This window comes from Papaver somniferum, chromosome 3 (genome assembly GCF_003573695.1).
Source record: "Papaver somniferum cultivar HN1 chromosome 3, ASM357369v1, whole genome shotgun sequence".
Classification (NCBI taxonomy): domain Eukaryota; kingdom Viridiplantae; phylum Streptophyta; class Magnoliopsida; order Ranunculales; family Papaveraceae; genus Papaver; species Papaver somniferum.
The window spans coordinates 96,238,306-96,250,979 of record NC_039360.1 but is presented as its reverse complement, the minus strand read 5'-3'; the positions used below and the strand labels follow the sequence as shown (position 1 = coordinate 96,250,979).

At 38.3% G+C, this 12,674-nt stretch overlaps 2 protein-coding genes across 2 annotated transcripts; one reads left to right on the top strand and one right to left on the bottom strand.

Annotated features, from left to right (window-relative positions):
• Positions 1 to 575: 575 nt before the first annotated feature.
• LOC113356885 (probable isoaspartyl peptidase/L-asparaginase 2) lies at positions 576 to 2,588 on the top strand. The gene is made up of 4 exons (XM_026600119.1): positions 576 to 830; positions 953 to 1,186; positions 1,481 to 1,567; positions 1,902 to 2,588. Exons 1-4 carry the CDS (start codon positions 669 to 671, stop codon positions 2,409 to 2,411), a joined length of 993 nt encoding a protein of 330 aa, XP_026455904.1. The 5' UTR covers positions 576 to 668; the 3' UTR covers positions 2,412 to 2,588.
• A 1,401-nt stretch (positions 2,589 to 3,989) lies between these two features.
• Positions 3,990 to 11,994, bottom strand: LOC113359764 (origin of replication complex subunit 3-like). Its single transcript, XM_026603346.1, has 2 exons — positions 10,740 to 11,994; positions 3,990 to 4,078 (listed from the first exon to the last, which is right to left on the bottom strand). Exons 1-2 carry the CDS (start codon positions 11,992 to 11,994, stop codon positions 3,990 to 3,992), a joined length of 1,344 nt encoding a protein of 447 aa, XP_026459131.1.
• Between the last annotated feature and the right edge of the window lie 680 nt (positions 11,995 to 12,674).

The following is a 12,674-nucleotide window of genomic DNA, read 5'->3' as shown; positions in this document are numbered from 1 at the left end:
AAGTTTGTTATTTCGAAAGCAAAAAATCATGTCCTGTCCTATGACGACTTATAGCTAAGCTCCACGAAAATGTCATTAAACATTACCATGTCAGGACCCAGGATTCCAGTAATCTAGGGTGTGGGTCCTACTTGGTTTGTTCCGCCCGCCAAGACGCTGCGCTCATGGTAGGTTCCCTTTTGCTAATGGATCCAATACTGCACGTGATGTTATTGGTTAAGGAGTGGAACTTCGTTTTGACAATTTTGCCCTTCTGAATGGTGTTGGTGCTCCCAGTTGGGCTCCGGTATCTCCGGTAACATTGGGATTTAGACGTTATCAAAACCAAAAATATTCAGAGTATGCATTCTCAGGCTCAGCAATAGGTAAGCTATAGGGGTGAAAGCGTCATTAGCTTAAATTTTATTCTTAACATAATTTCCGAGCCTATAAAAGCAAGTAATTAAACCTCAAACGAGAAATTAACAAGCTGGCAGTGTAGAAAGACGAAACAAGGTCCCGGAGTTCAAATCAAAGTTAAATCCAACTTATAGTGTGTTTCAATTCCGAAAGAAACTGACCCTATAAATAGTTAAGAAGCACCATTCTGGTTTTGCTCATCAGAGAAGGCAAAAACAAAAATTCAGTTTAGAGAAAGAGAGGAGAAAAGAGAAGAAGAGACAGAGAGAATGGGTCGTTGGGCAATAGCGGTTCATGGAGGCGCTGGTGTCGACCCTAACCTTCCTGCACAACGTCAAGATGAAGCCAAACAGCTTCTTGCTCGTTGTCTTAATCTAGGAATCTCTTCTCTTCAATCTTCTCTTTCTGCCATTCATGTTGTCGAACTCGTCGTAAGATTTTTCTCCGCTAATCTTTTTCTTTTTTTTTTTTCATTTCTAATGCATGCAGGATTCATTTTACAAAGATATACAGAAAAGGGGCAAACTTTCTCATTTTGGCTTTGGTTTTATAGGTGAGGGAGTTGGAGAGTGACCCATTTTTCAATTCAGGACGTGGATCGGCATTAACAGAGAACGGAACGGTGGAGATGGAAGCAAGTATAATGGATGGGCCAAAGAGAAGATGTGGAGCAGTATCGGGATTAACGACTGTTAAAAATCCAGTATCACTTGCTCGTCTTGTTATGGACAAATCTCCCCATTCTTATCTCGCCTTCTCTGGTGCTGAAGCTTTCGCCAAGCAACAGGTAAAATTCGATTCTATTTACGCCTCCCAATTCGTATGGTCAAAAATGATGGTTGATTTTAATTTTATTAACGTCGGACGGCCATTAGTTGAAATCAACTGGTTGGAATTACACCTTGGCTGTGGTTTCTAATTGGAAAATTCCAAACTCTTGGGAAGCACAGTACAGTATTTACTAACACGCATGTGCTGGAGTGTTTTACTCGGGCGGGCAGTAATTTTTTTTTTTTTTGGTACTGTGCCTAACATGACTAATTAAACGTGACTGATTGATTTGCATATGTTGGGTGATTAGGGTGTGGAAATGGTGGACAATGACTACTTTGTCACTGAGGAAAACTTAGGGATGTTGAAGTTGGCTAAGGAAGCAAATGCTATTGAGGTATGTCAGCTCTTCTCTTTCTCTTCTTGGACTTTATGTATCTGGTGCACCAGAAGCGGGTAGAGCACTAGTCTTGGTGAGAATACACAGATTGTTATGCCGAGTTAGATTTTTACTGTGTTCTGAATCAACTCAAAGCTGTCGGCCGGTCAAAATTCAATTGATACTGGTCATCTATCAACGAAAGAAAAATATTTAGACTGCCAGTCAGAGAGATAAAACCCCATATGCTATCCTGCTGCTTCATGGATACAGTTCCTTTATTACAATCAGAAGACTTTTTTTTTTCCAACCAACATCCTCATGCTGGTGTTTTTTCTTTGGCTGTGAGCAGTTTGATTACAGAATCCCATCCTTGGGTCTAGGGACATGTAGTGCTGGTGCAGGAGCAGCAATTGACAATGGTCTACAAATGAATGGTCTTCCAATCAGCATCTACGCACCCGAAACAGTAGGCTGTGTGGTGGTCGATAGTGAAGGTAGGTGCGCAGCTGCAACATCTACAGGTGGTTTGATGAACAAAATGACAGGTCGAATTGGCGACTCTCCCTTGATTGGTTCTGGAACTTATGCTTGCAATATCTGCGCTGTTTCTTGCACTGGAGAAGGCGAGGCCATTATCCGTGGGACTTTGGCTAGGGATGTTGCCGCGGTCATGGAGTACAAGGGATTAGGTCTTCAAGATGCTATTGATTTTGTAGTGAAAGAAAGGTTGGACGAGGGAAAAGCCGGTATGATAGCTGTTTCAAGCAATGGAGAAGTGGCATATGGATTTAATACTACTGGAATGTTTAGGGGCTGTGCCACTGAGGATGGGTTTATGGAAGTTGGGATTTGGGAGTAGAATAACAATAAAAGCACCCTTGTAATCCTTGTCTTTGTTCAAGGACTTTATTAGAAACATAATTATAAAATAAAGTTGTACCTAGGTTAGATCTCAAATACATGTTGCAATAGCTTTCACCATCTTTTCTCTGCAAGAAAAACGTAAATGGGATTTAGATTTGAATCTTTGTTTTAACCATCAATTTAAGAAAATGAGCCACTTACTAAAAGCAGCTTCTGAGGGCTGCAGGTGGAAACTTTCTCACAGTCCGGCCACCTAAAAATTGAACTGCATTCCGCATTTTGCAAATTCTGTATACCTGTGATGTCTGGCTGCCTAAAATCCAAAGGCAATTCTTTGCACAAAATCGGGTCTTCTCTTACTCGGCATCCGAAGCAGCAACCCTGTAATCTGTAGCTCTGTAACTGCTTTACAAAACCTCGCCTGAATTGAAGCTTCACTAATGGACTCAACCTCAACTGCAACTTTTCTCTTTTTAGATAACGGAGACATCTGCAACTTTCGCTTACCTTTTTTGGTATTACTTGGAGGAAGAATTATAGCCTTGAATGATTGAAACCAGTCATGGAGATTGATCAGATCACCATGTTCTTGAGCCAACTGATAGATAATTGAGGTATCATTCATTGATGGTAACAGAGATTCTTCGCTCTTGTTACCACAACAGCAATGGAGGTAGGTATGAGAATTGAGGAGATCAACTTGAATCATTTTCCTTGGATCTCCGATTAAAGCTGATTGCAGTATATCCTTACTGTTAGAATATGGGCATCCAACTCAAAACCAATTGGCAATGAGTGGAGAGGCCCAAAGGATTATAAACCGCACGATCTAAGATTGCCCAACAATGTGGAACTAATAACCTCAACACGCCCCCTCACGTGTAGCCTCGTTGGGTCTAACACGTGGGTAATTAAATCAGGTGACGCGGAGTATAACCTCGTTGGGTCTAACACGTGGGTAATTAAATCAGGTGACGCGGAGTATAGCCTCGTTGGGTCTAACACGTGGGTAATTAAATCAGGTGACGCGGAGTAAACGCGCGGTCAAAGACTCGTCGAAAATAGCCTGCTCTGATACCATGTTAGAATACGGGCATCCAACTCAAAACCAAATGACAATGAATGGAGAGGCCCAAAATATTATAAACCGCATGATCTAAGATTGCCCAACAATGTGGGACTAATAACCTCAACACTTACTTTTTTGGGACTCTTGCTTTCACCTGGGGATGTTACCTTCCTGGGTGAACCTATCTTACCCTTTCTTGGACTCTTGATTTCACCGTTAGATGCTGGAGTCCTGGGTGAACCAATCCCGTCTTGTTTATTACTCTTGCTTTCACCATCAAAATCCTGACAGCAACTCTTCCACTTTGACATTTATCTCTGGAATCCCTTTTCAGTGTGTTTTCTCAAAATATGAAGCAATTGAGATAATTGTGCCGGCGGGAGATCCTTTTATCCTACGTACTGCCTGAGATATGAAACCTGTTTTCCGCTGACCAAAACATTCTTCACTATGCAGAAAAATACCACTTGAGGAATCCTTTACCCGATCTTCAACAACACCAGACTAACGATTTGGATCAAGCGCCTCACAAAAAATATCAAATAGTTTTATCATGTGAAACTTCCCAGCTTCAAACAAGCACAAAACCACATAACTCCATGTTGGGTGCAATAATTAAAATAAAGGAAAAATCAAATAAGCAAAAGTTATTGATACTTATCTCCTTTATAATGGAATTGATCGATTGACGAAACGAACGAGCTTCTCATATCTCCACAACAGCAACAAGGCAAAATTTTTGGAAAAACAGAGTGAGTCATGTGTTCAACACGTAGCCCTTAAGACATTAGCGCCCGGCTACACTCAAGAGTGATGTTATAGCCCTCACAGGACGGATATCTCCAGGATAAAACACCCTATTACACCTACTACTAGCATATGTAGTAGATGCTCAACTTGAGCTTGGCAACTCCGAAAAAACCGTTAAGGAAAATCGCAAACTCTTAAGAAACGCTATAAAATATTTTCCCTTAGGGGTCCCTCTAAAATATAGAGCAACCCCTTTCCCATCGATTTTACAAAAGTAGTGAATTTCTTTATATAATGGAATAAAAAAATTTAAGAAGTGGAAACTCCACAATGTGGGACTAATAAGTTTATATAGTTTCTTAAAACTACTAAAAATTGGAAACTCCACAATGTGGGACTAAAAAGTTTCATTCACAAAAGAAAACAATAAATTATAATTTTTTTATTAAAACTTTAAAAAATTATTTTTTTATTAATCGTTTTCCAACAATCCCCCACATGAATGAAAACTCAATAAAACATGAAAACACAGATAAATCTTGGTAAATCAACATCCCAACCTCACGATCCAAACAGACTGATCGTGCAAGTGTTGAAATCATACTAGTCATTTCGACGTCCTCTCCCTCACACAAAAGTGTGTTGACCCCAGGTCTTACTATGGATTGCATAAATCATAATAATATTGAGAGCTTTCATCTTTAGTTCTCACATGGTGAGACTATAGGTATCTTTCACCAAAGTGAAAAAGCATGAACTAGTGAACCCTTAGTGACCTTTAGGTCCTAAGTTCCAGTAATACCAAAACCATCAAAACGAAAATCACATAAAAAGCGCAGGAAATACCATTTTAGGCAGAGGTGTCCATGAGGTCTTGAACCTTTGCTTAGTGAGATATTACCGGAATTACTTGCTAGAGACAGTGAACTATGTCTTGAACTGCTAGCATTTGATGTAATTCGCGATAACAACCACGGGTGATATCTCCAAGATTGCTGCCAAGCTCGTGCCGTTTTGTCCAATTTGGCCCTGGACATATCCTGTTTCTCAGAATGCTCTAGAGAATCAAAGCTCATATTCTCATAGGAAGCGGCCCACTTCCTCATTCAGATAGGTGAGTTTCCATAAAGAGTGTTACTGCTACACCCCACTTCAATCTTAAATTGAAACTATAGAACTCATTAAGACTTCTTAAAAGTCATCCTTCACATGCAGTCACACTATCACGTCTACACCATAGGGAAGGGACAGAGAATAAAATTCTCTGATAGTGTTTACCTTTACCCACCATAAATTAGTTGTCTCATTCGAAACCTTGATCTTGGGATCTCCAGTCAGCAAGGTTGAGTATCCTTCATGGCAAGTTTAATTTATGAGCTTAAGCCCCATCCCCTTCGATGTGTTTCTAACAATCTCTTGGATGAACCTTTCGTCAAAGGTTGCGCGATATTCTCCTTGGACTTTATCCAATCAATGGAAATAACGCCAATTGAGATTAGTTATTTTAGCTTTAGCTATTATAGCTTGGCTAACACTGTATAGATATAGCTGGCACAGGCCTATGCCAGAGAGGAATGTCTTCTAAAAAGCATCTTAGGCACTCCCCCCTCTCGTGCTTTATCTACTCAATACTCTCAGATTCCATAATGAATTGAGCAATATATGTTGTTTGAAATCTTCCAAAACAAACCTTCCTGCTAGAGTGAAACATATCCACTCGTAGACTTAGACTCCTCTGAGTCAACTATCCAGTTTGCATCACAAAGTCTCTCAAGGACAGCAAGATACCTTTCATAAATCAAACAAAAGGTAATAGAGTATTTTAGGTACCGTAATACTCTACTAAGTGCATCAATTTCTTGCTCTGGAACAAGTATATCTACTTAACTTACTCACATATAGGCAATGTCTGGACTTACAGTTCATTAAATTCATCAGACATCCTATAACTCTTGAGTATTCAAGTTAAGATACTCCTATCCTTTTTTCTTGAGTCTACAAGAATAATCGTACGGAGTACAAGCAGGCTTACAATCACACTGATTGTATCTCTTAAGCACAAATTCAACATAGTGAGAATGACTAAGACTACATATGTTAGATTATTTTCTAATCCTCATCCCTAAGATTACATCAACAGGGCCTAAGTCTTTCAAGTCAACGTTCTCATTCAGCGCATGTTTTTAGTGGAATTAATCACATCTATGTTTGTATCAAGTATAAGCATATCATCAACATACAATCACACATGCATCCTTAACAAGTTACTTGTAAATATACTTGTCAGATTCATTAACTTAAATCCACTACACATTATCACATGATCAAATTTTCCATGTCACTGTTTACGTGCTTATTTTATAAACCATATAAAATTTTGTTCAACTTACAAACTTTGTCATCATAACCTTTCACTACAAAGTCCTCAGGTTGGTCTATGTAAATTTCTTTATCTAATTCACGATTTTAGAAAAGTTGTCTTAACATCCATCTGATGTATCTCTAATTTGTTTATGACAACAATAACAATTAGCATCTCAACGTAAGTAAATCTCGTCACATGTGAATAAGAATCAAGGAAATATACACCTTGTTTTAGTTTATAGCCTTTACCTACCAACTTAGCCTAATATTTTTCTACAGTTCCATATACCTAATGTTTCCTCTTAAAGACTCATTTACATCTCATGGTCTTACTCTCTGGAAGTAAACTATAAACCTCCCAAGTCAGGTTCCGACGGACTGAGTCCATTTCACTAAATGAAGCTTCTTACCAGAATGGGGTTTCAGTAGATATCAAGGATTCCTTACAAGTCCAGGGGTTAGACTACGCTAGGCATGTTATGAAGTCGGCTTCATAAGAAGTCTCAAGTCTAATTGTTTTACTTCTCTTAGGCTCAACCTTAACTTCATCTTCCTTTAAGATAAGTTATGACTATTTGAAAATAAACCTAGGGGATCAACAACACATCTCTAATGAGGTACAGGTTTAAGAATAAACATGTTCAAAGAACTCAGCATCCCTATATTATGTAATAGTATTCACAACAAAGTCAGAAAAATCACACCAAAAGTATGAAAAATCAGAACACACAACCAAAAATCTATATGTAGAAGTATACTCAGCATACCTTATATGAAGACACAATCACCATTTTCGGTTTCTATCTAGTTCTTCTAGGAAGAGGAATGACAATCTTAGTCAAACACCCCCACACTTTGACATATTCATAAGAAGGTCATCTACCTTTCCATAAATCATATGGAGTTTCATTTGATCCGTTAGGGTACTATATTCAGGATATACTAGTTAAGAGGACTTCCTCCTCCCACAAGACCGCAGGTAATCCTGAACTAATCAACATGGTAATTATGATCTCCTTAAGGATACAATTAATATGTTCAAGGCTTCTAATTGGTTATCAACTTCAAGTTTATACATCTTAAGGCTTCTAAGGCATCATCATTATCCCTAAGCAATTATACAAGATAGTACCTCGTACAATCATCTACGGAAGTTATAAACCATCTTTTACCATAGTGGTTTTGGGTTGAACTCATGTCAACTAGACCTAACTGAATTAATTCTAAGGGATTAGAATTACTATGAACATTTATGCTAAAAGATTTTATAGCATATTCATTTCACGTTTGTGTTCAAGATCCAAACTAAATTTGGGTACGAAGCCTATGCTAGGAAGTTTATACATTGACTTATAATTTTATGGTTCCAAGTCTACCATGCAAAACATTCAAAGACACACAAAAGAAAGCACAAGAATCAACTATGTTCACTTCATCAGATTTTCCTTCAAACTTATATAGACCCTAAGTCCTATAACTGTTGCCTAACAAATCAATACCCTTAGTTATAACAAGTTTTCCACATTTAATTAAGATCTTCAATCTTTTACCATCTTCAAGAGAACAAGATACAATATTATTTCATATGCTTGACATGAAAACTTCATTCAGTGTGAGAATATTACAGATATGAACTTATGCTCGACCTTTCCCTTTTATGCAACCTCTGTCGCAGATGAGTTACTCATATAGAGTTTCTCGACATCCCTTATCCTCTGATAAGAGGTGAACAAGTCTCTGTTTCAACAAACATACTTAGTGGCTCCAGAATCCACCCACCAGTCTCTCACATTGGTTATTAAAATAACTTCCGACATCATGTCAATGAACTCGTTCTAATTTGTTTCAACTAAATTAGCATTAACTTTTTACTTATTAAGGTTTTATGTTGTCTACACTTTACTGCCGTATGGCCAGGAATTTTATAAACATAACAATCACCTTTAATTAAAGTAATGCCGGATTCAGTTTTACGAAACATACCTTTCTTATGAAGACTAGCTTAGAGTTGTGTTTGATGTTCTCGCCTTTGTCAGCTTTGGAAGACTTGTGTTTATCCACATGCGCCTGGTAGCCATGTTCCTTTTCAATTTCATGTCAAATCTTCGTTTATACTCTGACCACGGACACGGTAATTTCCCAATCACCTAATACACCACATCTCACAAACCTTAGTTCCGAAACGGAAGATAAAATATGAGTTTTGAAGATAATATCTAGATTTACAAACTTCGTTTGAACCACCATATCAAAAAACTCATGATTACCCCATAAAAAATACTTTAGTTAACAACAAAAGTTTGCCCGTCAGAATTTTTAAGGAACATTTGTCTGTTTTGTAAAATATCAAAAATATACTTTTACAACTCCAAAAAATCTGAAATTTTACGTGGGTAACTATCAGGATGTCTACTAAGTTGTGTCAAAAGGGTTCATCGAAATTCCTTCTAGGTTAAGAGATAATCTCGAAACTCTACAGCTGACCAAAAATATTGTTTTTGTTTTTCACTCCACAATTAACATCCATGATTCACAAACCAACCAACCATTTTCAATTATTACAAATTATAATGTCTTAAGATTGTTGGGTGCAATAATTAAAATAAAGAAAAAATCAAATAAGCAAAAGTTTTTGATACTTATCTCCTTTATAATGGAATTGATCGATTGACGAAACGAACGAGCTTCTCATATCTCCACAACAGCAACAAGGCAAAACTTTGGAAAAACAGAGTGAGTCACGTGTTCAACACGTTGCCCTTAAGACATTAGCGCCCGGCTACACTCAAGAGTGATGCTATAGCCCTCACAGGACGGATATTTCCAGGATAAAACACCCATATGCTAGTAGATGCTCAACTTGAGCTTGGCAACTCCGAAAAAATCGTTAAGGAAAATCGCGAACTCTTAAGAAACGCTATAAAATATTTTCCCTTAGGGGTCCCTCTAAAATATAGAGCAACCCCTTTCCCATCGATTTTACAAAAGTAGTGAATTTCTTTATATAATGGAATAAAAAAATTTAAGAAGTGGAAACTCCACAATGTGGGACTAAGAGCATCCACAGTCACGACCAAATTTGGGGACTATACCCAAATTTGGTCTCAAAACCAGCCGTAATGGAACGGACTAAAACTATATTTAGTCGAGATAATTAGGGTTTGGGACCAAATCTGGTCGCCGACCCAGACTAAAATCAGTTATAGTGGGACGGGGTTATTATGAGCGTATGAATCCAGACGGGAGTATAGTGAGCGCTTCACACCGGGCGTATGTATAAAGAACGCATGATATTGGGACGGATGTATAAAGAGCGTATGAATGAGGCGTATTTATAAACACCGCCGGACCAAACGGATGTAATACATACGCCCCAGACCGAGCGTAATTGTATTATAAGTCCCAATGGGACGCTGTTTTAATGTTCGCCTGGTTGGGGCGCTGTTTTAATGTGCGCCTAGTTGGGACGCTGTTTTAATGTGCGTCTGTTCTAAACACTTTAGCAATTTGTTCTAAACACTTTAACAAATTGTTCTAAACACTTTAGTCAATGAACTGTGGGGCATTACATGATTATACCTAATAACATTTTAGCAATTACTAATCAAACCCACTAATTAAACACATCTCACCAGGTGCATTTTGTATCTCCGTCCCACCCAGACGCTCTTTATATCTCCGTCCCATCCAGACGCAATTTCTATCTCCGTCCCACCAAACGCACTTTCCATCTCCGTCCCTTGTCCGGCGTAAATTATACCTACGTCTCAATCAAGCGCGCATTATACCTCCGTTTCATTCAGACGCATATTATAAACACGCTTCATCAAGAAACGTGGATATAAGTTCCGTCCCGCATCAAGCGTGGGTATAAGTTACGCTTCACCAAATTTTGGTCTACTCCCATTGTGCTTGAACACACAGAATACCAAATTTTTTTGGCTTTTAGTCTGGCTTTTGGTATTTGGCCCGTTTCATGACTGTGGTTGCTCTAATAAGTTTATATAGTTTCTTAAAACTACTAAAAATTGGAAACTCCACAATGTGGGACTAAAAAGTTTCATTCACAAAAGAAAACAATAAATTATAATTATTTTATTAAAACTTTAAAAAATTATTTTTTTATTAATCGTTTTCCAACACTCCAGTCTTTCCGCAAGCTCTTCACCGGTGATAAACCAGAAACCAAAGTTTCAGTGCTCATACATGAGAAGTCATCTATAAGTTTATAAGATGGAAGATCAAAAGCACACTTGTGCATTTCTTCGGGCAGCGATTCACACATTTCCATCCGGAAACTATGACTATCTTCACTTAAGAAGCCTTCACATAAGAAACTTAGAGGTTCCATTAAGAAATGTTTAGAGCAGGCAATCTTTAGAGCCCTAATGAAAGATGTAACTGTTCCATCTTGCCTTAAAAAGTAATTTCTCAGAAAAACAGCCACCTTATGGCCAATGTCAAACCCCGTGCAAAATTTGACAAGAAGAGCCTCCATGATTGAATCCATTCTCTCAGATGGGGAACCTAAAGTGAACTTACATGGCGAGAGGTATTGCAGTGCATTGGATGTAAGTAACTTCTTAGGAGCATCGATGGTTGTTGCAACTCCCATTGTTAAGATGACTGGAATCTTTATCACCCACTCTCTCAAAATTAAGATGAACTCAGATAAAACACACCCGTTGCATCTTTCCATATCATCAATGATCACAACTATGGGATATCCCTTGTTTTCTGGTTCAGAATACCATGACGCTAAGATACTTATATCGGCTGTATCTGGAGTAAACTTAATCAACTGCCTCTGCAGGCTTCTAAGACACCCGCCAATTCCGCTCTTGGCAGTGAAGTCCATTGATGAAAGAGTAACCACGTGAAAATCATGAGATTTCAAATGCATGGCGAGTTCTTTAAATGTCAGCAAATCATCAACCAACACCACATTTTTCGTCATCACAAGACCAGTAAAAATCTGTTTGCATGTGATATCTGTCAGTGGAGGGTATGAATGTAGGCCACCAGGGGTTCCAGCTGATTTGATTGAAGAGAAAGACTCGCAAACCCATTGGTGAATCACATCAAGTACACTGATATTGATGTTCAACAAAACATCTTTGATAGTTCTATCAATCTTCGACCAAACAAAATCAAATGCCTCAAGACGCACCTCGTCATAATCATCTTCTCCCACTTGCTTGGTTTCCTCTGATTTGTCTGCAGCTTTAGGAGAAGATAGGGATGCTAACTTGCTCCCGGTCTTTCCAGTTTCAGAAGTTTTTCTACTTCCTTTTCGAGGCAATGCCTTGTGCAGAACAAAGAAAGGCTGAAGATTGTTTTTCCCATTGTCGGCAATTGGAGATGCAGGCGGAGAATCTAGACTTTCAGACTCCATGGATGCTGTTGGAAAAGACTTGTTATTCAGTGCATGAGGGGAAATAACTAGTAAACACCATTAACCATCCATAAAAAAATAACGCAAGCCGTGGATAAATAAGAAAGCCTTCCGTAATTAATTACTAGTGAAATCGCAAGTGCGCCTGCCAGGCTGCCACGCATACCTAATGCTTTAACAATCCAAAACTACCAGAGTGCAATTTTGTGCACAACAAAACAACCTTATTGGTTGTTTCTTAACGAGCGTTTATTTATATGAAAAATTGTTTTCTCTTTTGTTTTAATTTAATTTTAACCATAAAAAAGGTAAGATTATCTTTCCATTACCTAAAATATATCATGTTCAGAGAAAGATAAGGGAAGAAGAAGAACAATCTTATTAGGAGGTTAGAGTAGAAGCATTACATATTTTCCTTTATATACAACCCTAGGAATCTAGTTGGACCGCACATTCATGGGTCGTAGGCCCTGTAACACTCCCCCTTGTGCGGTTCAATAACAAAACAAAACTTTATACATAGTGCTTCACATATAGTTCTTCAAATGTCGTCCTCTTCTTGATGACTTGTGACGAAATCAATTGCCTCATTAAAACTTTGACAAGGAAAAATCCAGTGGGACGAAACCTTGGTACAGCTATTCACATGTAGTCTTCACATGTTGTCTCGTATTTTACAT

Bases quoted from the DNA above. Each gene is read 5' to 3' on its own strand.
- LOC113356885 (XM_026600119.1), top strand. From the start codon at position 669: ATGGGTCGTTGGGCAATAGCGGTTCATGGAGGCGCTGGTGTCGACCCT. The intron at 831-952 runs GTAAGATTTTTC...TTGGTTTTATAG, and splicing joins TTCATGTTGTCGAACTCGTC to GTGAGGGAGTTGGAGAGTGA. The intron at 1,187-1,480 runs GTAAAATTCGAT...TTGGGTGATTAG, and splicing joins AAGCTTTCGCCAAGCAACAG to GGTGTGGAAATGGTGGACAA.
- LOC113359764 (XM_026603346.1), bottom strand. From the start codon at position 11,994: ATGGAGTCTGAAAGTCTAGATTCTCCGCCTGCATCTCCAATTGCCGAC. The intron at 4,079-10,739 runs TTGGAAAACGAT...CAACATGGAGTT, and splicing joins CTTGCGGAAAGACTGGAGTG to ATGTGGTTTTGTGCTTGTTT.